The sequence below is a fragment of the Tachypleus tridentatus genome, chromosome 2 (genome assembly GCF_004210375.1).
Source record: "Tachypleus tridentatus isolate NWPU-2018 chromosome 2, ASM421037v1, whole genome shotgun sequence".
Classification (NCBI taxonomy): Eukaryota; Metazoa; Arthropoda; class Merostomata; order Xiphosura; family Limulidae; genus Tachypleus; species Tachypleus tridentatus.
This window is the reverse complement of record NC_134826.1, coordinates 80,077,241-80,104,718: the sequence shown is the minus strand read 5'-3', so window position 1 is coordinate 80,104,718 and position 27,478 is coordinate 80,077,241. Positions and strand designations below refer to the sequence as shown.

General features: G+C 32.5%; 1 protein-coding gene across 1 annotated transcript in view; it reads right to left on the bottom strand.

Moving 5' to 3' along the window:
* Window positions 1-25,369, bottom strand: part of LOC143244324 (uncharacterized) — an 87,190-nt gene extending 61,821 nt beyond the window's left edge. The window contains exons 1-5 of the mRNA XM_076488776.1: window positions 25,082-25,369; window positions 22,757-22,842; window positions 12,165-12,232; window positions 10,451-10,735; window positions 5,240-5,379 (exon numbers count right to left, since the gene is read on the bottom strand). Of these exons, the coding sequence (XP_076344891.1) occupies window positions 5,240-5,379; window positions 10,451-10,735; window positions 12,165-12,232; window positions 22,757-22,842; window positions 25,082-25,120 (618 nt within the window). The 5' untranslated portion in view covers window positions 25,121-25,369. The remainder of the gene's footprint in view (window positions 1-5,239; window positions 5,380-10,450; window positions 10,736-12,164; window positions 12,233-22,756; window positions 22,843-25,081) is intronic.
* Between the last annotated feature and the right edge of the window lie 2,109 nt (window positions 25,370-27,478).

The window sequence follows — 27,478 nt, the reverse complement described above, 5'->3', positions numbered from 1 at the left end:
TCAACTTTTGGTCAAAGATAAGCCCCAAGAAATTTGCCTCAGGGACGACAGGAAGCACAATTTCACCGACACAGAGTTCCAGATAGGGATGAATACCCCATTGGGACAAAAGTGCATGCAAATGGTTTTAGAGAAAAAGAAATTAAAACCGTTTGCTGTGGTCCACTTCAGTAAACGACTGAGGGCAGTCTGTAGTTGCCATTAAATAAACCTCATGTTCAACAACTAACATGTGACGTGGAAGTTATCAAAATAGAGCCTGTTTGCAACAGTTAAAGGGAGTTGTCCAGTGATGGCATTAATCTTTATACTGGAATGTGTGATATCACTCTGTCATTGAAAGAAGATTCCAGTAACTGAGAGTGATAATGAATAATCGTTCTGCACCTTGAAGAAGATGGACCAGAGGAAATGCCCTTACCCAGAACCAAAGAATGTGGATTTGGGGGTCTGCTGGAAAGAACAGCATGGACAGATATGGGTGCTGATATTGATTCATTAACTTTCATAACCGTGGAAGTCAAAAGACTTTTCACATGGTTTGAGAACAATTCTTTTAGAGACACAGAAAGAACCATCTCCAGTCCCACTGTAGCAGTAGGCATCCACCTGGGTGGACGTTTATATCGGAAAGGAGGTAAACTGAAAGAACAGAACCTTTTCTAGGAGGTACCCTCACCACATACAGAAATCCACACATACATCCGAGATGGAGCAGTGGACAGTAACTAAAAGAATGCTGTCCAGTAAAGAAAGGCAATTTTCCAATAAGTTCAACCTCCCCAGGATGTGATTGGAGTTTAGATAAATCCTAAAGGCCACTAAGAAATTTGAGTCATTTTCAAATGACTATAAGTCGAAATAAGAAAATGCCTAATGGATAACCAGGATTTCCAGGACACTGATCTTGAAAGATACTCTACATAAAACCAAGTCCCTTAGGTTGTGGAGCAGTCCTGATGTGCCTCAAAAGTAAGAGCTGTGTTGGTGAAGAGATGGAGATTTAAACATGAGGGCAGCAGTATATTACCAACTGTAGTGTAGACATGATCCAGTTACTAATACAGATCCTTGAAAAAAGATGAAAGCATCATTACAAGAGAGGCCAGAGAATCACAGGATGAATTCCATTGGTCTCTCAAAATCTTCTGAAGACTTATGTGAGCTTAGCCAAAAGTGGCAAGATGTTTTAGATACAAGAGTTTCCAAAATATACAACTTTTCTCTAGCGGGAAGTATAGGAGAGACCAGAGTCAAGGTGAAAATATGTTCCATATGTCATGAGTGGGATGTGCAACAAGCAACTCACTGACAAAGGGGTAGTAAGAAGTAAATGGGCAAGAAATTGAAAACTACAAATGTGGAAAGTTCACAAAGTTGAGGAAGGAACATGGATTCACAAGGTTCAGAGAGATGAGAACCAAAGAGGAAAGGAAGGGCTAGTGTTGGACAGATTTGGCCCATGTATCAAAAGTGTTAAGAACACTCCCAAAGACTTCACAGCAAAAAGGAGCCAGATGAAAGTAAGAATGGGGAAGATGAACAGTAGGGAAAAAAAAACATCATACCCCAATAACAGAGGGGCCAAAAGAGAAGATGAAACCATGGCCAATGTATCGAAAAGCATGGACTATATTTCCACCAAAATAATATCAGGATCATAATGTAGTTTTGCTGAAGAGATAACAAGAGTATAAATAATGAAGGTAATAAGTAAGACAAAAAGGCAAAGATAGGAAAATTAACAAGTTGATTCCCACATGAACCACAGGTGGGTTGTGCTCTATTTTCTTTTTGAATGGAAACTTATTGGCTGGGGAACAATGGATACATATACACTCTTACAAAAGAAAGTTATTGTAAAATGACTAGTGGGTCCCTGGAAAGTATCAGCAAAATCAGCTTGGGAACTGTGTTAAGCCCTAGAGAACTAATATCAGCCCTCCCTGTTGCAACTTCATCAGGGTTGATATACATTTGTGTGTAAATCACTTAAGTATGTACTACAAATTTTGAAAGACAACAAAAATTGTCACAAATAGCTCTTGTATGAAGAGAAGTAGATTGTTTTGGAAGATAAAAATTAAGGTACTGAAATACTGCATTTTTTTCATATTATTATTATTAATGAAATTAATAGTAATCTTTTAAAAATTTTAAAATCTTTTAACAAATTTTAATGACAAGAATGCACTGCATGATAAAATTCAATTGTAGTAATTTTAGTATAGTTGAAACTCAGTGATATGCAAAATTACCATAATTAAATATATAACTAAATCATGACAATACTGTTTTCTGCATACTCTTGTCATTCACAAACTGTGTGAGAGAGAGAACTCGAGAAAAGAGGAGCAAACAAGACAAACCCCTGCAAGTGTCAAAAGATGACCATCCACAATGAATGAATAACAAAAGAAAGACCCTTCACTGCAGATACTTTGGGAAAACACCCAGAAAAATGTTGAGTGCAAATTGGAAAAATACATATAGAAAAAATGAACAGAAGGGGCTTTTGAATCTAATCTTTCAAAGCAGTTATACTGGGGAAGTGAAATATATCACAGTACCAATAAATTTATCAAACTTTTTACACACCATACATCTTAAAGGTAATGGACTTTGTGAGCGAGTCAATGAGCATGTTAAGGAAGATGTGCTAAGAATCACAATATATCTGAAATAGGTGCTAGCAAGTGGTATTATTCACTTACTGAGAAGTCCCACAGGCAAGAACAGGATTTTCATTCTTAAAATTACTGTATGGAAAAACAGTTCAAGGTCCAATGCAAGTACTGAAAGAGTTATATATAGGAGAAAAAGAGTTCAAAAATAAGGAACACGTATCAGTATGTGTTAGATCTCAGAATTTTATGTTTGTGTTCAAATGATGAATAGAATACAAAAGTGTCTAGGATCATTAATTGAGTAATACTCAAAACATGTTAATCTCAGCAATTCTAGCATCACAGAAATTCAGTAAGTTAAAATCTTCTGAATCAAGCAATAATGATAAACAGTGAATATAAAAATCATGTTAAATATTACTGTATGGTTACAATGAAAGAAATAATTATGAATGTTTTTTGTTTTATTTCTGTCAGAGTTACTAAGTTGTAAACAGCAATTATTTTTGTCATCTTTGAAGTGCATGTAGCTGTGGACCTCTCAACTTGCTTAACACTATTTGTATGCAGCTGAAGGCAATCAGAAACATTTCTATAAAAATAAAAATGCCAAGGAACAACAATTCAGTTACTTTGCCCAAAAGATCACAACAAACTCACTCTGCAAAGGAAAGAACCATTTGAAGTACAGGAAGTACCCAACAGAAAAGACTACTAAGTGAATGTGAATGGAAAGAACAGGATCTACCATGCTAATTTCATAAAAACATATTTCAGGAGAGAAGCTCTAGCAAATGTAGTAATTATAGATGCAGAAGTAGAATAGAGTGACCTTTTCTTAAAAGATGAGAACCTCCTAGACCTAAGACCACTAGATAAGAGATGAGGCACAGACTTCAACATCAGCAAAGAACTGACTGGCAAACAAAAACAAACATTTCAACATTTACTGTGCTAGTATGCAAATACCTTCACAGATAAACCTGGAAAGACAGATTTTGTGCAACAAAAGATCAAAACCACAATCAAGAACCCAATCACAGTGAAGCATTATGCAATGAGAGAGCTGATGGAAGCAATTTTGGAAGCTTGAATCATCAAACCGTCAAAGCTACTCCACTATTCACCAGTTGCAATTGTTGTGTGTTATGATCAATGTAATATTTTGTTTAGTTTATGATGTTGAATTCTGTATTTGTGACTTGTTGTCAAGAGCACAGAGTGGCTCGTGGAAACTGTCAGTGAAAGAGTGATGGTAAACCAACAATGGCATGAAAGGTATAAAGTGGAACAGCAGAACAGAAAGAGAACAAATTGAAGCAAAGCTACAGATAAGGCAAGGTTTATGTCTATGCTGATGTATTGGTATGTAATTCATTCAAAATATACATGCTAATATTGAAACTAGTGTGTGTTGTTCATTCAATGATGCCCTTGCCATCAACAAGTTACAAATACCTACTGTAGAAGAAACCACAAAAACAAAACCTGACAAAGCAGAACACTTAAAGTCAAAGATATGCTGATGTCAAGTATCTTTGTTGATACAGTTTTCAGGACAGAATGAAGACTGCTACTGATCTCAAACACGAGATATATGATCATGTACCAAATGACAGAAAAGTGTCCAGATCTACAGTATCAAGAAAACTCCATGAGAATAGAATACCCAATCATGTAGAAGTTAAAAAACCTTCACTTCAATCTCCAAATTTACTAAAGAAGTACAAAAACTGGACTACTGATGATTGGAAAATGGTATTATGTATGGATGAGTCCACATTTGAAATATCTGGTTCAAAACATAATTTGTATATCTCAGGAGGAAAAGGTAAAAGATACCTTAAATGCACTGCATGTACCATGAAAAAATATATAAAACATATTAACGGTCTGCTAAACTCAAGTACTTCCACTGGGTTTATATTGCACTAAATATGAAGATTAATAAAATTTTGAGTGTTTCACCTGCAATTTACCTCCCACTGTTCCTTGAAGGAAACCTGAAATCTTTTTTTTTTACTTTGTCCCCACACTTTTGCAGAGTACTGTATTATAATACAGATATTACTAAGGCAAAGTATAATATTTATAGCTTCAAATCTTCTTTGTTCACAGAAACAAACTGAAAAGTTGTACCTTCTTACTGTGTTCTTGCCCCATCTTTTCTTTCATAAGTTGTCCATAATTCTTTCTGACATTTTATATTACAATTATATCCATTAGAAATCAATTTTGATATATCAAATGACTTATTACCATATTATTTTTAATATAGAGCACTTTATCTTTCTTTTTCAAAATCAATACACTCAACACAATTTCAACATAATAACTGGTTGCCAAAAGCCAATTTTCAGCAAAAATATTGCTCCCACTAATCTTACAAAAACCACTCTGTCTTTCCACATACTTTTTTTTTTTAGGATTGTCCTTCACTATTTGATTTATTATAAAATAAAATGTATTCTGACAAACTTACAGGAAATGTAATGAAATAAAGGCTGAGAGTAATTTAACAAACATGCTCTGTTTAAGTCAGAAACTGCCTATAAAGTTTGTATCTGTTAAAAGGTTTATAATGTAGTAAACAGGTTAAAAAACCAACATACTCTTTGAACAAGTAAGGGAGAGTCCAAAAGAGCTCTCAGTGGTGATCCTTGGGAGCTGTAGTGAGAAGCTGTTTTTATTTTGTTCGTAGATCTTAAATTACCGAGATTATTCACACAGGAATGCTTTCGAGGAGTGGTTTCTGTAAAGAATAAATATTTCTCTAAATATCAGTTACTTCTTAGCTTAAACTAAAAGTTTAAAATCTACACTGTTGATTTCTTAACATGCAAACTATCCAAATATTTTGATTGTAAATAATCTACTTAATATGAAGTAAAATGAAAATTTTTAAATCTTAAGATTTAACTGAACATTTTATTTTAAAAATAAAATTATTTATATATTTCTGGCATAAATACTTCCATAAATTAATTATGAAACACCTAACAAACAATGTTCTCCAAGAGAACACAGATTTTGTGGAATTCTAATGCACACCTTGGCCAAATGTGCAACCAAAGACAAACAAACATGTTTATTCCACAGCATTGCAGCACATATTCTTGGATAGAAAAAGACTGAAATTTGTGGTAATTTACCACTTTTATTTTTTCACGTGCAGAGCTTTGACAGTTAGTGTTATTGTACAACTCTCCCAGCAGCAGATCTAGAAAACTGCCTGTATTAACAACTTCTGGCATCCTTTTTTGTTTTCCAGCAGGATCATGATCTTTATTTTCAAGTTATAACATATCTGCTACTTTCTCAATGATAATAAATTTTAGTTCAAGATAATTATGTTATAGAACAAGAAAAAAAAACAATTATGAGATATTATTTTCAAATTCACTTTCTAACTTGTCTTTATAAAGTAAATAAATTGTGTTATATATGTTATCTCATGCAAGCTACATTTCCACTGTTATGGAGTGAGTTTCATTTTGTACCAAATGCTGAGAACATATGTAAATTAGGATAAGTGTAACTGATGAAACATTTGTGATGACAGCTCAATATTTGCCACATAAGGAGATTTCAAGCACTTCCAACATTACTAATCAAACATTTCAAGGGTTTTTTTCACTTATTATTTCAATTACAGTATGGTGTCCTAGTACTGTTGTAATTGCCCAGTTAAATGTTCAAAGATTTCTAAAATCTTTTTAACTTCAAAGTAATATGTGTTGCAGCAAGTTCATTTGTTCCTTGTTTTGGAGTGCATTTGAAAAACATTAGGAAGCAAATAAGAATAGAACTAGGAAGTCAGTTGGGATGTAATATTATTGTGCTTAACAAATAAAAATTCAATCCTACCTTAGCAAATAACTGTAATTATGGTAGTCTGAGTCAAAGTAGGGATAAAAAATTTTAACTTAAAGTAGCTCAATTTTTGTAATCATCTTTCTTGTTTCAGTACTTTTCATAGCATTAAAACTTTCTATATTACCACACATAGCTAGGTTATTATATCAATTCCTACCTGTCTTTATAAAATTAACCCCTTCCCAATGGGCTCAGTATAATGTACACAAATCTGTTTACACATTTTCACACATTAAGTATTTCAACTACAACTTTTGAAATAGTGCATGTATCTACACAAAATTTAGTAAATTTTTAGCAAAAATATTTTTTATACAATGGAAATCAGATTTTTTAATGAAGTATTTTTTACTGAAGTTTTATTTGTAAAAATATGAAATCTGTTTCATTACTAGTCTGACTGCAAAGTGAGTTAATGTTATGATTACAGAAACTATTCTTTGTCCCAAAAATCTCCAATATTATTTGTGTAAACTAAAACTTCCTAAATATATTTCAAATATATTTGTTTTCAGTAAGACTTTATATTTTGTCTGTTATTTTCTCTACCCTAACTGTGTGAGATCTGTTAATTTGACCAACCTCATAACCATAAAAAGAATTAAAAAACAAATATAAGTTATTCTTTTTCATGCTAAAATGACTACAAATTATAACACAAAGATAGAAAAATCTAAATAGTTTAAGTTTCATAACATTATATATTTCCTATTTTTTTATTTTATTGACCTTCCAGTAATGCCTTATTAACATCATTACAGAAGTTGCATTGAAATGGTGCACTGTTTTACCATATCCAATAACATAAAACTCACCTATAGTCTTTACAAAGTGATCCTGTCTCAGCCATGTTTTAGTGGACAGGTATTTTGTAATATATAGTCACATTTTGAATATTAATATATTATATATGTATACAAATTATTATTATTCAAAAATAAGTTAAACTTAGTTAAATATAGAACAATAAATAAAGAAGTGAAATAAACAAGTACCTCTTCTAGCTACAGCTTTTGTACTTGGTTACTGCTGGACATAAGTTGCTATGTCTCACATCTAAAATTTTATTCAATTACTATTTTTTGAATATCATGTTGGTAGGTTTAGTATCAAACTGTAGATTATAATTCAAATTTTAGTATTATACATTAGTTAAGTTCTTAATTTAAAAGTAAATATTAAAAACATACCTGAATATCTATTTTTTTTGTGTGTTACAATGCAACATTGGTTCAGATTAGATGTTTTGATGTTTAAATACAAAATATATAGTTTCTTATTCAAATTACCAATACTGACAAGCTAGAATATAAAATAAGAACTTCCTATCATTTCTATTTTCTGAGATCTTACTACATTTACCAACTCAAACACAGTAATCCCATCTACCTCTTTCCATTTTTGGAAATGCTAACATACACCTACTTCTGTCTAAGGCAAGTGAATAACCATTCAAAAGCTTAGAATGTGTTTGTCATGCAGTGCTGGATCAAGACGACTGTAAGGCCCTTCTCTGTTCATTGGCCCTACCAGCCATACAAGTTAAACCAAAGATTAACTTTTAGGAAAATATTCATGAACCCATTGTTTTCGTAGATCCTAAGCACTGTGCCTAATAGATAATCCAGCCCTATTTTCATGGCTTTCTCAGTCTTTTTGAAGAATTCAGATGACAAACTCTTTCTTTTTATGCGAGATTCTTCCAAGTATTAAAGTAAGATTTTAATGAACTTGAAATTTCACATTTTTTAATATCCAAACACGGTATAGTTACTGAGTTTGATAAGCTATTGTGCAATTTTGTGGTAATGGTATAGCAACTTCAAAATATGGAAAATGAATTTGTTTCACATCCTCTATGTGCAAAACCTGATAAGGCTTAGCAACCTATGGCAAGCATAAGATGAGTATAATATTCATAACTAGAAAGATAAGCTAAATGAGGCCATAATTGAGGTGTGGTACCACGATCCAAAAATTAGTAAAGATTGCAGTCAACTCGTGGACTCGATGCCAAAGCGGATTAATGATCTTCCGAAAAATAAAGGCGGTCATTATCATGTGTTAATTTGCGAGTAATTTTTGGATTCTCAGAAATAAAATGCAAAAAATTAAAAAAAATTGTAATTTTCTGTCTTGTTTCAATTAATTTGCACAAGGGTGTACATATAGTGTATAATAACTGAAATGTGTTTTACAAAATACTGGTCCATCAAAACACATTCAAGACGAGTAATTTTGTAAATGCCAGTTTTATATATTTGGATGTGGTAACATGAGTGAACGTGTGCCATGTTAATGCAACTTCTGTAATGTAAGCCAGGCGCTGTTTAAAAGTCAATATAATAAATATATAATATTATGAGATGTAAAATATTTAGACTAAACACTTATGTTTGTGTTGTAATTTTTAGTCATTCTAGTATGAAAAAAGCATAATTTATGTTCTTAATTTACATGGTGGTTACAAGGTTGATCAAATTAACAAAATCCATATAAAGATTCGATAGTAAAAATGAAAGATAAAATACAGGCTTTTCTTCAAAAACAAATATAATTATCAGAAGGTGATGAAGATTTTACATGTTGAATAGTCAACATTTGAAAATCAAAAAGGCACAAAATAAATATTACTTAAAAATCTTAAAACTTGATAAAAATTGATATTTTGATTACAAAAGCCTTGTAATGTTTACTGATAATCTACAAAATTTCTTGAAGATGTGCTTACCAATTTAAAAGTTATAGCTTGAAACCTATAAAGTGAAAATGGTTATGAAATCAGTCAGTGGAACCTAACCTATTATGAAAGAGTTAATTGACCCATCTATTATTATAACTTCTTTATATGGGTATTATGCTGCTGTAATACTGTCTGAGAACTTGATACAGCCTGAACTATTAATATGTTGTTGTTCTCTGGTGCAGCTCATTACCAGGCAATTGAAAAGAAGGAAACCACAATATTTACGTGTTATGTTGTGTTCAACTATTTTCATAAATATACATAATATTGTAAATTAGCCACTTAAAATTTTAATAGTTTTTAAGAAGTAAAATGTGTGTTTCAAGTAGGAACAGTCATTTTTCATTAAAATCAAAGTAATATCAAGCAGAAGAATTCAAAAAACAATTAACCAAATTCTTTTCATGAACAAAAATTAATTATTATTGATAAAACTGAATTTATTCATAATCAAACTTCTAGAGCTCCCAAATGACCTGAGCGAATATATTGCACACATGAAATTCAAACTACATAATACAAAAGTTTACACAAATTTTTTGTATAGCTGTCAAACTGACAAAATGTCTCTGAACAACCCAAATCCATTTTAGAACTTGATATGTAATAGGAAAACATGAGAATTTTCCATAGTACACATAACTATGTGAAGATTTACCTGAATTTCTTAATATTACTACTTATCAATTACCATAGTAAATATTTTCTTAGACAATTTAATCACAAGATACAAAATTTTTTACACTTTGTTGTCCCTTTTAAGAGTAAGAAATCATGTACATTAACCATGGAACAAATGTGTGAAAATTTTGAAGGTAAAAAGATAACATACATACTTGAGTTTCTTTTTGAGTTTACTTACTGGTAAGATATATTTTATTATAACTTAAAATTTTTTCAATTAAGATTAGTTTTTAGAACAGGTATGTTTTGATGGCTGGTACCAGATCGTGACCACAACAGTGATTGAAACATTGTACATGTTCTAAAAACTAATTTTACTTACTGTAAAATCTGTAAATTGTATTAAAATACATATTAAATATATAGCTTATAATTCTTTTGACAACACAATGTTTAATAGCAAGTTTGAGTGAAAATTACAGTAAAGGATCAGACTTGGCTAGATTTATTAACCACCATAATAAAAATGAGCAATTAGTCGATAATTCAATGCAAATATAAATATTATGCAACTTACCATTTTGAAGAGATTGTTTAGAAAGAACAGATACAAAATCAGCTGTCAGGTACCCATTAATGTTGTTACCTGGGAGAAGTACAGCTTCCAAACATTCTCTTATTTCTTTCTGGACACCCTCATCAAGCTGGGTCAGAGACGTTATTAAGGACTGAGTAGATGAACATAAGGACTGCTGGACAGCAGCACAAAGCAACAGGACTGCAGTCTTGGCAAGTTCTAATTCACTTCCATGCAAACACTTATCATAATGAATAAACATTTCTGTCTTTGTTTTGTAAAACTCTACACAGAAAAAAAGTAGCCAGTTTAATAAAATCTTATACTATTATTGGTAGGAAAAATGATCATTATTGAGAATTTAAATACAAATCCCTGAAAAAAATTAAAATTACTCTACCTAATGTTAGTTATAATTTAATCTTACTTGATATTACAAAACATACCAAATGTATTATTTGGATGGTACAAGAAAGACTTGAATGTGTGGAGTCCATATGCAATTATCTGTTTTTCTTACAGGAATAATTAAGCAATTTTTAAATTTAATAACCTATTACTGTTGAAAAATCAGACAATAGCTGCAAGTAGTTATTGCTTCATTTTGTACAATTCCAACTAGTTACCAATTGCAAATCCTGTTCTTTTGTGCACTAATAAACCAAAGTTAAGTGGCATATTTAAGATCCTGTTTAAGTTTGATAGCTCAGATAATTGTATGCAATGTAGATTTTTTTTTTATCTTTCTTTAATTTTTTGCAATTAATGTTTTTAGTACCCTTGCAGATTAACTTTGTTGGAGAATCTAAATCTCTCACGTTAGATCTCTGTACAACATGTCTGCATAGTTTCTTTTGTTTTAATTTACAAGAGTTAAGAAAATAAATAAAAATGTGTTTTAATTAACTGGATATAAAAAAGACATTTAAAAATAATAAATTATAAACATAATACAAGGTAAAAAAATTAATAAATTTACAATATTTAAAATTACAGTAGTCCCAAGAATTGTTGGTGGTGAGTGCTGCTAGTCACTTTCCTTTCCACTAAACAGCACTTCAAAATTAGGGTAGTAGCAAATGAGCATAGTAACTTTGCCATAACTCTAAAAACAAAGAAATCAATATTACACCTCAGTAACTAAAAGCACAAGTTTGGCAGCAACATGAATCCAACCCAAGGCTCTAATGAACAGACAATCCCCCTTATCACTGGTTTATGTTGGCCTGAAGCTTAACAAACTTGAATTATTCAAAATAAGAGAAAAAAAAATTATAACACTAAGAATTGGGTTTTGATACCTGTGGTGAGGAAAACAAAAAGCTCATTGTGATCCTTTACACATCACAACTAGAAAACAAAAAACATAATAGTAATATTTTGGAATAGTTGGAATAATAAAATTTAATAATCAGAAACCTTAACTTTAATTAGTTTATTTTTGTGAATCATAACCTTAATCAATTAAACTAAACTAAGTTGAATAAATTGAAAATTGTAACAAACAATCATACTGACATAACTGGAGTTGTACAACCAAAAACACTAATAATCAAATTAGTTTTCATTTGTTATTTTCATGATATTCATAAATGAGACCAATGTTTACAATTAATTAATTTCCAAACTCTAATAAAAAAAAAACTTTTAGACAATTTTCAAAATAAATGCAGTTCAGAATATAAATATTAAGCCAAACTTTAAATTATTTTACCATTTAAGAATCTTGCTATGATACGAAATCTGTCTTCAGGCATTTCAACTTCACATGAAGAAGGGTCACTGAAACACAAGTTTGAAACACTTAAAAAATTATATGTAATTAAATAATACAATATTTCAATCAATAGACAAAATAACTGCAAATAAAAATTAACTAAGTCCTTTTCCTTCAATAATTAAAATTGTTCTTTCAACTATAATTTACTTTTTGGCTAATTCTTCTGTATGGTAACACCAAAAATGTTAAATGTTATAACAGGTATAAATACTGTACAAAATATTTGCAGGAAATGGTACAAAATACAGTTCATTACACCTCTCAGATGACTTTTTATGCATATCAAAGATCTGGCAAGTCATCATGTGACCTTCAAGTGATTGGTGATTCATCATGTCTACAATATTATAAGTATAATCTATAGTTATTTTTTTTACGGTTTAAGTGTATTACTAATAAATTTATAATTTCATCACAAATCTAAAGCATAATTTTTTTCTATTATCAGAATAAAGACAAAAATGTTTTTGTTTTTTCTTCTGATTTATGAACTATAATATATTTGAAAAGGATCTAAGTTAATGGTAGTATATCACACATATCCTTTACATGGCTGTCACATAGAACATACTGTAAACAAATCAACAGTATTTTTTCTACTGGCAAATCAGGTGATGCCCTCAGTGATAAGATTGGTTTTGCAGCGAGTGATTGTCAGTCACATGCTTAGCACCTGCATTAGAGATGAGGGATTAGTAAGATTACAATCAACTGCATTCTCTAAATCAATACATGCAACATGCAAAACAGATAAAAAAATTAAGTAGCTTTGTATATTACAATACACAAACATAGTTGCAATATTTTAATCATTTGAACAATTTAGATAATGAAAAACAGTAACAATGTAAAACTCTAATTTCAATTAATTGATTTTCATAAGTGATGAAAGGTTTTGCAATATATGTATCTTTAAAATTGCATTTAAAAAAAAAAGATTTCACTGTTTACTTTCTTTTCAAATCAAGGTTAAACGAAATCAGTTTTTACTTCATAAACATTTTCGAGCAAACATTAATTTATTCTGTGCCTCTTTTGTCAAAGGTAAATCAGTGAAGCTCAAGATAACAGAGTAAGTGGGAAGAAGAGAGTTTATTGATATGACAACAGAATTTGTTCTTTTATGGATGTTCATTTTTCTCTTGAAAAATACATGCATCAGTTCTCTTCCTATTTTGTTTTACTGAGCAGAAGTTTAAAAAATGACATTCCCCATGAGTTGAGGGAATCAAGACCAAGAGAAAGTTAGACACTGACAAGAAATAGATATCAGAAAGTCTTCTGGTCTAGAGGTCTTTTTCTGGACATTACACTTTTGTCCATTTTGCAAAAGTCCATGACATTTTCTCATTTCTTCCACAGACTCAGATAAGATAACTGCTGGAATATGGCACACCCACAATATGAATCAGGTTCTCCTCCTGAGGTTGAACTCAGTGCACACAAGAAAATAATGTCAAAGAATAACTGTGGTTAAATGTGTTTTAATGAGGTTAGGACAGAATTACAAGGCTTTACCAGCCAGAGTAATTAAACTCTGGTTTTGATCAATGCTGGTCATCATTGGACAAGGCAGACTGGAGAACATCTACCAGACTGAGTTCTTTGCCATCAGATGGGACTGAAAGCACAAACTGGGGAAGGTGGTAATCCATGAGGCAGTGTTGAGCTTCCCCATGACAAAAATATACTACTCAAATGATCATAGATAATGTTTCCTGGGATTGTGAAGTAACAAAAGACAACTTATCATTCTTTGTCCATAAAGTAGAAATCTAACACTTGTCTGAATGTAGGGGCACTTTTCCATGCCTGCTACACTATATCCTGATGTTTAGGATGTCCTAGCCTGATACTGACCAAGAGTTCTAGGGAAATGTTTGTTTTTGAATTTCATGCAAAGCTACACTTGGGCTATCTGCACTAACTGTCCCAAATTTACCAGTGTAAAACAAGAGGGAAGGCAACTAGTCATCACCACCCACTGCCAACTCTTGAGCTACTCTTTTACCAGCAAATAGTGGGATTCACCATCACATTATAATGCCACATGACTGAAAAGGCAAGCATGTTTGGTGTGACAGGGATTCGAACCTGTGACACTCGGATCAAGAGTCAAGCTTCTTAACCACCTGGCCATGCCGGGTTTTCCATGGAAGGGTTTACGTCACATGGTAGAATCAAAGGTATAATTCTCTTCATTGAACATTTCAGACAGGTCACTGCATAGAATGCCTGGATTCAGACAGTAATAGTGTTGGGGCTCAATTTGTACAGTTTAGTGATTACCTCCTGTTCCTGAATTAGCCATCACACAGTTAATATAAGCTCTCATTGCTTTCCAAGATATCAAGCAGCTTATGAAAATAAAGTATATGCATTACAAGTTATTATGCTGATGTGAACAAACATTGTGCCCCTTCCTATCCAAACTATTCAGCAGAAATTCACTAAGAGATACTATAGGATATCTAACAACAGTGCACAAATTCCACACAGTTAGGACGACTGGTGTTAGTAAATAATGAGCTTAATATTTCATAACTTTGTACAAGTTAAGACAATAGCTTTAATTTTGAAGTATCAAATGAAAAAATGTTGCAACCTCCATTTTCAGAGAACAGAATGTAAATCATGTTATTTTAGATCTAGTAGAATTTATTCATTTCACTGTATTTTCCTGTATCTGTTTCTCTAAGATGTTAGCTAAAATTAGTTGACCAATTTCAAAATGTCTGTATATTTAACAGTTTAGTTATTGGTGTTAGCAACTACCTAATACAGTAGGTATATTATTGCCTGAAAAATAACATATTTAAGCCTAGGTTGATATGAAAATTGATTGATATATATGATAGTGTTATCTGGGCATTTGGTTTGCTCTATTCCTTTTTTTTTTTTTTTTTCTCATCTTTCGTTTTGTTGTGTTTTGCTTTCCCTTCCTCTCCAAGTGCATGAAAAAATCACTACACATAAGATAATGATATGAAAAACAGTATGGGCATGGAGAGTGCACATGATCATTGATGCAAACAGAAACTAAATCAAGAAGTAAACTAACTATAACAGATCATCTGGGTAGAACAAAGAATGGTGACCAGAATGAGGCTAAACCAAAGACACATAAAACCACCTATTAATGGAAGTCATGGGAGAACAATGTGTTATGAGTAGTTTCATACTAAAATTTACCACAATGATTAGCATCAAAAAGAGCCAAGAGAAGCTAAGATATGCCAATGTCAATCATATTTGATGAAAATGACAGCAAAAAGTATTTAGTTGGATTTGCCCAGAGAAGAATGTTCTAGACCTAAGAGATCCAAAGAACAGAAAAACCAATTCAAAACAGAAACAGAAGGAAAATAAAAGCCAATGAATCAAACAATTAAGAACAAGTGTCTCAATCCAAACTAATGGGGTTATGATGACAACCCACAGTGAGGAGGTGAAAAGTGGATACATCAAAGGATTAAAGACAAGGAAAACATGAGCAGATGGTAGAAAATAAAAAAGAGGAACATCCCCAAACAGGTAGAATGGACATATGAGATTAGGATTCAAGAAATGCAGAAGGGTCATTTCTCTAAACCATAGAAAACTAGCCATAGCAACTAGGAATACAAAAAAGACACTGATCAATGTGAAGCTGGAACAGGAGGAGGTCTATGAAGTAAATAACTTAAGAACAATTATAACATATGGCCAAATGAGAGAAACTCGCACATCTGAGTAATGAACATAACAAACAGAGGTACCTGTTTTACATCAGGGAGAAAGGGACTAGAAGCAAAAGCTGGTCAAACTCATTCACAGGTGAAGCAGTCTCCATAGAAGGCATTGAAACAGAAGAATGAGCATGATGTTATACGTTGTTTGTAACAGCTTCCCACAATCATTGTGATTTAACATTTCCACAATATTTGTAGCACCTCACCATGAAGTGAAATTCAATCTGTCAAATATGAGACACTGGCTCTATTAAGCTAAAGGAATAACTTCCAAGTGTCAGCTCCACGAACAAATAGGTTGTCTCCAGTCACCACTGACTCAGCTGCAAAAAAATGCCTGAGAAGGAACATCTGGGCCCTAGGAACTTTTTCATAAATTTGTTTTATAGCACAAAAACGAAATGAGATGTAGAGAAAACAGTTAAAATCAGGTGGATTACACTAAATAAAGAAAAATAGTTGATAAAAGCAACAAGAAAATCAAAAATTATGGTAAGTGCTGGGGAAAGAATGAGCCAGTGATTATGTGCTGATGCTCATGAGGATATCTGTGCATAGAGGTTGCATCACCCTCTTATTACTGTATTATAATAATTATATATCATAGACTGACACAATACACATTGACACCTAAAGGGGTGGAAGATTGTTCAAGGTTTATTGTATGTGCAAAATATTTTATGGCAGTTGCACACAAGGTAATAGCTCTTAGTGGTGGACCGAAGAGTGTAATGTTTCAGAATCCTTTTGGCTATCTTGCTTTTGATTATATTTGACAGAAAGTTTGTACACACTTATTTTGCTTGCTTAATGACCTGTGCCACTGTAGGCAAAGTGATACACTAGCTAACAAAGTACATAGAACTTTTGACCTGATGATGGTATACCTGAAGACCATAAAGGAGGATATTCTGCTGATAGGGATCCTTAATGTGAGAATCTTGCTTGACCATTCCAACATTCTTGTCAAGATGGTTATCCCACACCCACAACTTTATAATCAGCCAGGGAGGCACTACCTGTCCCTAGTCATCCAGATACTAATGTTAGCTCTATCAGAACTAAGCCTCTCTGCTCAATAACCCAAGCAGTCTTCTTATATGACATCAGCCTGCCAACCTGAGGTGGAAATTAAAGTTTTATTTTCAATTTTTGTTTTGTTTGTTGTATTTTTATTCAATAAAAAGTATTCACTTATTTCAGTTGTAGGATTAGCTCTCCAAGAAAAATGAGTTGCATACATGATAAAAGCAAAGTAACATGCTGCTATATTTAAATGTCAAGTACTGTCTAGATATTGTGGAATTTCTAACATGAGTTAATATTATATGACAGATATCACTATAAAATATCATGTAGGAGTCAGAATGTATGGTAAGTGACTTGTTATTAGAGCTAGGAAATTAACTTGATTAAATGATTATATCAATTAGTGTCCTGTAAACTAGTGTTTGAGATTATTCTATCTTGGAAATGATTTGAAATACTAGCATTATGATTTTCATTACCATTGAGTAATTCTAATTTGTTTCAGTTTAATTGATTAGTATCATGAGATAAATTGAAATTAGTGTATCCAATAATGACTAATATTCAATTATTCTAAACATCCAAGTAACTGAACTATTACCATTATGTTTGTTATAAAACACAAAGCTACACAATTAACTATCTGCTCACTGCACATTTAGGTATGAAAACAATTTTTATCATAAGAAGCTGTTGCTTTTTTTATTTTTTAGATACTTCATATAAGAATAATAGATTGATATATTTCAGCCACCTTGTGATAACAATCAATTAGTAGCATGTAATAAATTACTAATCCCAACTTTGTTATTAAGCACAAACCTACAAAAGTGGTATATAGTTATCTGGTAACCTCTACAATGCAATTTTCAGTGCTATACGTTCTTTTATTTTTAGCCATCTTATGAAAGAGTAATTTTTTTTTACTTTTTTAAGCCATCTTGTGAGAATAAGTGATTAATTGAACAGTAACTTCCATTAATTATCTGGCTCTACTGATCACACACAGTTCATCACAAATGGCATCGTCAGGAAATATGAAGCTGGAACAGCAACTACCAAGCAAATCCCCAGTGTAATAACACTACTAGAAAGCATTTACTTTGGTGGGGAGATGGGTTAAAAACAGCATATTGCAAGCTCCCTTCCTTTCATTTTTGGTGGGTCAGTGGATATGAATAGTCATCTAATTACTGAAGGGTTACTTATGTTATTCATATCTTTAAAGAGGGATGATAGCAGTTGCCCTTTAAAAAAATATTGAGTAGTTTGCTTTCAGGTACCTTAATTGCAGTAAAATAAGTTACAATAACTATATTTTTGCCCTTCCCCCACTATACATTATTCAACCATAATAAAAAAAAATATACATAGACACATAATTAAATACACAAATACATTTTACCTAAAACTTATTGCAATTTTATTTAATATTTTGGGAATATTCTAAACCTTACACAATACACATACTGATACTAACTCAAGGCATTGTCACTTTTGTCTGTTTCCTTTTGAACATTACATACCCCATATACACACAAATACCCAAGTAAAAGTTAAAAACTAAATTTAATGAAGAACTAAATGTGAAGTTTGGCTTTCCAGTAAAGTTTTAATTTCACACGTTTCTTCCACAGGAAAAACAGAACATTCTGGAACTTTTTATATTTTCATTTTAAGTTAACACCTATCAATAATCTAAAGATATTGTGGTTAAAACACAAGTACAATGAAATTGCTTAACTCTGTGCAAATGTGTATTAAAGAGTAGTTGTTGTTGTTGTTTTTTTATAGAAATAAAGTTAAAGTGAAATGTCATATTGCATCTTAATTAACATTATGTAACATTACATGGGTGCACAGAATTTTATTAATTCAGTGATACTCCATCACAGAAGTTGTTAAAAGGGTAAAATAATAAAAGTTTAAAAGACATGCAGCAAAATTGGAATAACAACTCGCCAGGACGACTAACAGATGGTTCAAATGGATAGTTCAAACAGCAGCATTAGTCACCTGAAGTTGGTCATTCCAGTCCTGGTGTCAAGTTATTTAATGTTTTGGCCATTTTCCAGTTTCAAATTGAACTAGAGAGATTGAAACTTTGAAAAGGGAACCACAATTAAAAAAGGTGTAATGAATAAATATACAACACTTAAATGAGATTAAAAAGATTAATGGCCATTAAAAAATTAAAAACTTTATAAAAGTGGACAGAGTCACCATCACCAATAACACTATCCAATGTTACAGACAAACCCTGGGACAGAACATGTTTAAAATATAGCCATCATTGAGAATCATAAGGATGGTAAGAAAGTAAAATGTGGCTGATAGTGATTTGAGTGTTACACAAACTACACACTGGTGCATCAGTTCCAGATAAAAGAAAACGACAAGTTAAAAAACTGTGACCAATGCGTAGTCTAGTTAGAACAACTTCCTCCTTCCAAACCTTACAAAAGCCAGATGGCCAAAGCCCAATATAAGGTTTTATTTGAAAAAGCTTGTTCTCACGTTGCTCACTTCAAGTGGACTGCCAACTAGCACAGAGCCGAGCCTTGAATACAAGACCATAGTCCATGTACGGAATAGGCACAGTGGTGATAGTGCCGCGGAGCAAATAGATTTAGCTGCCATGTCTGCAAGCTCGTTCCCGCGAATACCAACATGGCCTGGTATCCAGAAAAACTGGATAGAAGTAGCAGTTAATGATAAATGAGCCAGTCGGTTTTGAATATCAGCGAGAACAGGGTGTGAGCCAACATGTAGCGATTCCAGGGCCAGTATAGAACTAAGCAAGTCAGTATAAATACTGCAGTTGAAGTACAGCTCAGCTTCAATGTGATCCAGGACAAGAGATATTGCATACAGTTCAGCAGTGAACACAGAAGCTGTAAAGGGGATTCTGCACGCAACCACCGAACTGCAGCAAACCATAGTAGAGCCCACTGAATTACCTAATTTGGAACCATCTGTATAAATGGGAACAGAATGATTGTTTGGAAAATGTTCATTAAATAAAAGACGGTACTTCCAATCTGGAGTATCTGCCTTTTTCAGATGACTGAAAGAAAGGTCACATTTGGGGGCTGTAATAAACCATGGTGGGATGGGCTGACCTGTGGAATCTGCAATGTTATCCAAGGACAGACCCAAGTCATCCAATTAGGCCTAGATGCGAAGACCAAACGGAGCAATGGCAGATCGTCTGATCTGAAAAAGTACAGCCCACCGAGGAAGGAAAACACATCCCCAGGTGGGATGCTTTGGTAAAGAATGAAGTTTTGAAGAATATACTAAAGATAGTTGCAAACAGCGAAGGTGCAGAGAAGGTTCATGAGATTCAACGTATAAGCTTTGAACTGGAGAGGTGCAGAAAGCTCCAGTGCAGAGTCGAAGTCCTTGGTGATGAATGGGGTCTAGCATCTTTAAGGCCGAGGGTCTGGCAGAGCCATAGACCATTGATCCATAGTCGAGTTTTGATCGAATAAGAGCACGATATACCTTTAACATAGAACATTGATCTTCTCCCCAACTGGTAGTAGAGAGGACACGGAGGATGTTCAGTGCTCTTGTGCATTTGACCCGTAGCTGCTTTAAGTGTGGTATAAAGGTCAGCTTACGGTCAAAGATAAGCCCCAAGAACTTGGTCTCAGGGACCACTGGCAGCGAAACATCACCGATATGAAGTTCAGGATCAGGGTCAATACCCCGTTGGCAGCTAAAGTGCATGCAAACGGTTTTAGAGAGAGAAATTAAAACCGTTCACCATAGTCCACTTCAGTACATGATTGAGGGCAGTTTGTAGTTGCCGCTCAATATATCTTATGTTCCATGACTGACAAGAGGTGAGAAATTTGTCGACATACAGCCCATTTGCAATAGTGAGAGGGAGTTGTTCAGTGATTTCATTAATCTTTATACTGGAAAGTGTGACACTCAAAACACAGCCCTGAGGGACTCCAAGTTCCTGTACAAAAGAACAGGAAAGTGTCGAACCCACACGAACTTGGAATCTCATGTTCATTAAAAAATTTTTAATAAACATGGGTAAATGGCCACGTAACCCATATGTATGGAGGTCTCGAAAAACGCCATACCTCCACGTTGTGTCATAAGCCTTCTCAATGTCAAAGAATATTGATACAAGATGTTGACGTTTGAGAAAGGCTTCTCCAACCATTTTGGGCCAGAACAAAAGTAGGAAGGGTGAGAACCTTTGCAGTTGACGCAATGTGGGTCCATGTCACATTCATAGGCATTGTGGTCCTTGCCTCCACAACGAGCACATGTCAGGGAACCACGACATGATGTCTTTGAGTGGCTGAACCTATGACATTGGAAACATCGGAGAGGGTTTGGAATGTACGGCCGTACCCTACAAATTAGATAACCTGCCACGCACGGCAAACACGTGGGTGGATGCTTAGATCCCAGAGAAGGTAACCAAACAGAACAGAACCTTCCCTGGGAGGTCCCCTCACCACGTACAGGAATCCACACCGAGGGGCCTTCTGAGGATGTTATGGGGTCAAACGTCAAAAGAAACAAATATATATTGTGGCTCCTATGCTGTCATATTTACAACAATCAAGGTATAAGTTGGAAAAAGTACAAATTTTCATTAGGACAACACAGTTTTGGATATGCCCATTTTGAGTCTTTTCATACAAATAAGAACACACAAAAAGGCATAATTTAGAGGGTTTTGGTCAATTACTCAAATATATTTTGACCAATTTACATAAGAGTTAGTACAGAGATACTTTCCTATGGGTCGCACACAGTGACAAACAAAAATGGTGGACTTGCCTACTTTTTGTAATTACAGTAGGGTTCAAGAGGTCACAAAAAACAATTTAACATTTTTTTTCACAATTACTCTACCATACCTAAGCGAATTTATGTAGGATTGGGTACAAGGATACCTTTTATAGGTCCGATACATATAGATATGTATAATGTTGGATACACCCATTTCTGGTTCTTTCAGAGTGAGGAGTTAAAAAGTTAAATAAATCCATAATTTTAGAGTTTTGGTCAATTTCTTCGCCTTGTTTCAAACAGTCTACATAGTATTTTGTACAAAGACGCTTTACCACAGGTAGCACACATTGACAAACATAAATGCTGGAGTTTCCAATTTTTAGTAATTATAGTGGATGTTAAGATACCATAAAAAGACAAAAAAAAACACAATTGGTTTAAAGATACTTTTGAGATATAGATAATTTGGGATTTTTTTTGCCTTTTACTTAATTTTTCAGCAAGAAAAGCACAATTTGAGAGTTTTCTTCACCTGTTAATATGTATGTTGACCAAATTACACAGTATTTGGTATAAAGATACCTTCTTGCATGTTCCAAGGAGTGATATAGAAAATTTTCAGTTCTTTTGTATTTTTCATGAATTTTCTGGTTCAATGTCGGCCACATTGGGATTGTATGGTGGAGAATTTTGCATTTCCAGTAAACATTGGCATCTTTAATTTGAATTTTTTTTGCCATCTTTGGACTTTCTAAAAAAATTATTCCTCAGGCTGACTGACCCAAGGTAGGTCAGGTAACAATAAACAAAAAATTATTTCAGGCAAATCTAAAATCACTTTGATGTGAAATTAAAGAAAAATTAATAAAAAGAATGTTACAAATTTTATGTCCCATATGCAAGTCAAGAGTAGAACTTATTTAAGAAAATTCATGGTCTAAAAGTTTGGCTTATACATGAATATATACAATAATCATGGCAATTATGAAAACTCACAACATATGGATAATTCGAAGAAAATCAACACCATTTCCAAGCTGGACCAAAGAATCCAGTGGACCACCTATTCCCAAGCAATTCACCTAAAAAACAATTTACATATGATGGTCAATAAATAGGTTTACAATTGGAATTAGTTTTCTAATGATTAGAAATTTTATAATTCCTTCCTAAGTAGAAACAACAAAAAAGAGTATTTCTTTATATCATTAGATTCAGAGTTAAAAGTACCTCAAAAACCTTATAGATCAATAATTTCTATCACAGATGAAATGGTAATCTTAACACATCAGTCCACACAATATATAAAAATACATTATACATTTTGTATAATATACAGTGAGTTAAGCTTGAGATGCGTTATTTTAATTTTGTGTGTGTGTGTGTGTGTGTGTGTGTGTGTTCTTATAGCAAAGCCACATCAAGCTATCTGCTGAGCCCACCGAGGGGAATCAAACCTGATTTTAGCATTGTAAATCTGCAGACTAACTGCTTTACTAGCGAGGAGGGTAATTTTATTTTAATAGTTATACAGTATCTGTATACAGATAAGTTAAAGAACAAGTAGGAGAAATTTTATTGCAAAATTAATGTAATAACATATCAAATTAATAAGGTAAGGTAACACTGAATTGAGGTGGATGATAAATAACAAATAATTAGTAACTAATGATATAATCATCAAGGAGTTCAGACTTTGTTTTGAAAGTTTCATATACACATGGTCTCAAAACCAAGAAAACCTCTTCAGTGATATATGGAACATCTGTCTCAACCAGATTGTCACTCAAAAGGTTTCTGCTACAAATAATTATCCTGAAAAGATTAAAATAAAAAGAAGAAAACCCTTTCTTTAAAATCATGTAAGAATAGGGAGACCTATGAAACTAATAAAAAAGTTGGAAAATAGAAGACATTAAAATGGCTAAAATTACCTAAATCAATGCTAGTTTCTATTATACATTAAAGGGAAATAAATTCTCAGATTGTAATAATTATTACAAATATCTGTACTACCATTCAACTTGAGTACAACCAACAGTCCAGGAAAGTATACATTCAAAAATGGGGTGAAGCAAGTCTAATCATTCACAAGCAATCATTAAGGTATGTGACCCAATTTAACAACCCTACTAAAAAGATTGAAAGGTTAACCAATAAGGCAACAGGTTTTACAAAGGATTTTAAAAGAGGTCAAAGACTAGATAAAAGTTTCTCAAATTTCACAAGTAAATAAACAATGGTAAGTTGCTTATACTACTTCTATTTTTAATTATAGGCAAGATAGTTTCACTTCTGTAATGGGAAAAATTCTGTACTCTAATATACAAACCTTTACAAAATCACTTATGAGATGCCTTATCATGAATGTCAGTTAACATGGATTCACCAGTAGAATATCTTTCTCTGTTCAACTTTTTTTCAAGATTTTTTACTTATTATCTGGATGAAATAAAAAGTGAGAACTTCATGTACTTAGACTATTAAAACTATTTTGGTGAGGTGCCACAAAAGATTAGCTATGCAAATAATATTGGTATGGATTAAGAAAAGGATACGTTAAAAAAACTGAATTGTGGCTGCACAGGAAAATGTTAATATCAATGGAATCCTTTCAAAATATTACTAGTGGAGTACCTCAGGGTTCAGTGCATGAGCCTTTGCTTTTACTCATTTGCATTGAAAATATTTAGTGAGGCATTTATTAAATAGGTAAAGTTTACTGTTGATATTAAGCTCTTGCATATTTCTAGTTGTTGTGAGGCATCACAACATGTATCAAATGGTAAGTTATATAGATACTTCGAATTATGTTTAATTAAGTGCAGGTTAGAAAATTTGTGTTATAAAAATATTTTATACAGATGTAAATATTCAGTAGCAAACTAAGAAAAAACCTTGGCATACTGATTATTAAGCCATTAAAGCTAACATCACAAAGATATACAGCTAGTTTTTAAGCTAACAGAATATTTTTATGTATTTATTACAGACATACTTATTAAGCATTAAACCAGTTAATTAACTACCTAAATAAATCCCGATGTATTTCTCATTTAGAATATTGTGCCAGTTCTGGCAATCTTATCTAAGAATGGATATTTCTTTTTGGTAAAAGATTCACAGTAGAGCAACTAGAGCATGTTTTGTACATTTAGACGAACGACAGTCCTATGGCAACACCTGTTCAACACGTTATAACAATGTTTTCATTTCATGTTAAATTTTCTTAGCCAGTACAGTTTTACGGATATGTAAGTTAATGACAAATATTTATATTAATTAATAACTGAGAAATTACTACTTTAACGAAGTACCTACCCACTCCAACAATGCCTTTCTCTTACTTGAGTCTAACATCCTTGATGTATGTTATACAAAATGCAGTTATGTTAGTTGTATGTATCATTTACACACAAAATATTAAATGATAAATTTAAAATACTACAAATATTATACCGGCAGTACGTTCTTTTTGCGACATATATATGTAAGCAAGTTTTAAGTTTTTAGGAGACACTGACAGATATCGTTAATTGACGTTGCATTAAACCGTGTTATCATACACACATTTAAACTCGCTCCTTAAAACCTTTTGCCTGAAACTGATTGGTGAATAAACGTATCCAACAATAGTAAAGCAAGCGACATCTTCAGAGTAATAGAGGATACGTTAGTAACACGAGTAAATTAATAAAAAAAATAAAGTGGTTATTTTACTGAAGAAATATAAATGAATATATTATTAAAGTATGTGCAAACACAAAAAATACATATATTATTTTTTATTATTAGTAACACATATGGATGCATTTATTCTATAAGATCTTTCTGTAGAAAGTGTAATCAAAGAGCTATTATTATAATAACTTATTATAAGCTTTATTTTAATAAGTATTAAAGCCGAATATTAACTTCATTTGTTTGTATGATAAGCCAAAAATAATTTATTAGATTTTTTTGTGCTGAAGGGTGAAGCTAAACTATGGAATATTTGTAATGTAATCCTAGTGGATATTGAACTTCTATTTTTTTAGCTTTATAAGCTCTCAAGTTTAACACAAAGCTATTTAGCCCCTCCCCCAGACTTGTACTGCTAGAAACCGGGTTTCAATATCCGTGGTGGACAGAGCACAGATGGTCCTTTGTGTAGCTTTATACTTAGTAATAAACAGCAACAAGAAAGAACTAAGCCATCTAAATGCAATCTATTAGGATATTTTGATGTTTACATACTTATAAAGATTGTAAAAGAACAGGTAGCTAATAATACCTTGTCTGAAATTTATATATTCCATGCAGAAGGACCATGTATGAGCTTGTGGTTAACGTTCTGGACCATTGTTTGCGTCTCATTGCTACAAAACGTGATCCATACCTTGGGGTTGTGAGTACGTTATAAGAATCATTGCAAATTCAACTATTTGATTAGAATGGCTCAAGAATTGATGGCGGATGATGTTGACTTGTCCGTCAGTTCAAAATAAGAACATCTAGCTGGTGCAGATAGCTCTATTCTAGCGTTTTGAACATTCTAAACAATTTTTATAGGATTTGTTGTTTAAAAGGAAAAGAACTGCTCTGCTCCATTTCAAAATAGGTAAATCCATAAAAAGAAATACAATGTGACAATGTTTGTGATGATTTCTGTAACTTGATTTGCAGTATATGGCATCTAAGCTCGTGAAGCATAATGTGTTAATTGAAAGTAGGTATGGCATTTTAGTATAAAAACATACGTATTTGCCATTCCCCCTATTATTGAGTATGCAGTGTTTGTAGTTTTAACATAGAATGAAATAATTATTTTCCTTTCGCCTAATTACTCGTTGTTTTGGGTGATTCATATGCTGTTAGAATAAGTACACATTCTCATGCAGAACTAAACATAGTATGTCAAATAAAACAATGATGTTTTCTAATGGCGAGTCTTGTGGCACCTTGAAGGTTCAGCATCCCTGACAGACCTGAAAAGGCTAGCATTAATATTCCTTGTATATAACGCTGTGTTTTCTCAGGCTGGAACAGATTTGCACTAATTTCCAATATATATTTCTGAGAGCTTTCAAATATATTGTAAAGAAGAAAGTGAATACCTTTATTTGATAATATTTTATTACAACTCACAGCCTCTTACCAGTGACCTAAATGTCGTACTTGTTCTGAAAACAAAACTTATTTAATGTAAAAGCTGTACATTGTAATAAAATATATTTAATCACTAAGTAAATTCAAAATAAACTGTTGATTCATATCAACTATTCAAGTGTTGAATAAACATTTTTTCACTGCTATTTGTTGAATGAAGTTTCTTTCTTTTTTCTCAACGCTGTCAAATTCAGAGAATATATTTTAATTCTGCTTAATATTTTATGCCAAGCATCTTGTTATTCCACAGTACCCCACCCCAATTTACGTTTATTCCCCACTATATATTTTGTACAGATTTTTGTCCATATTTAAAATTATACTGTTTGTTGTTTTATGTATTTGAATATGTCTATACCATCTAAGTACTTTTGAGGGAAATCAGTGAAATCTGAGAGTTCCATAACATTAAATTTCAATAACCATTAAAGGTAATTTTAATAATACCTTTCTCTATTTACCTAATATAGGTTCATAATAAAAATAGCATATAATAAGCATTACAATTTTCTGCCAATAGTTTTTAATATCTGTTATTGAGCTAGTTGAATTTACAATACATGTAGTTAT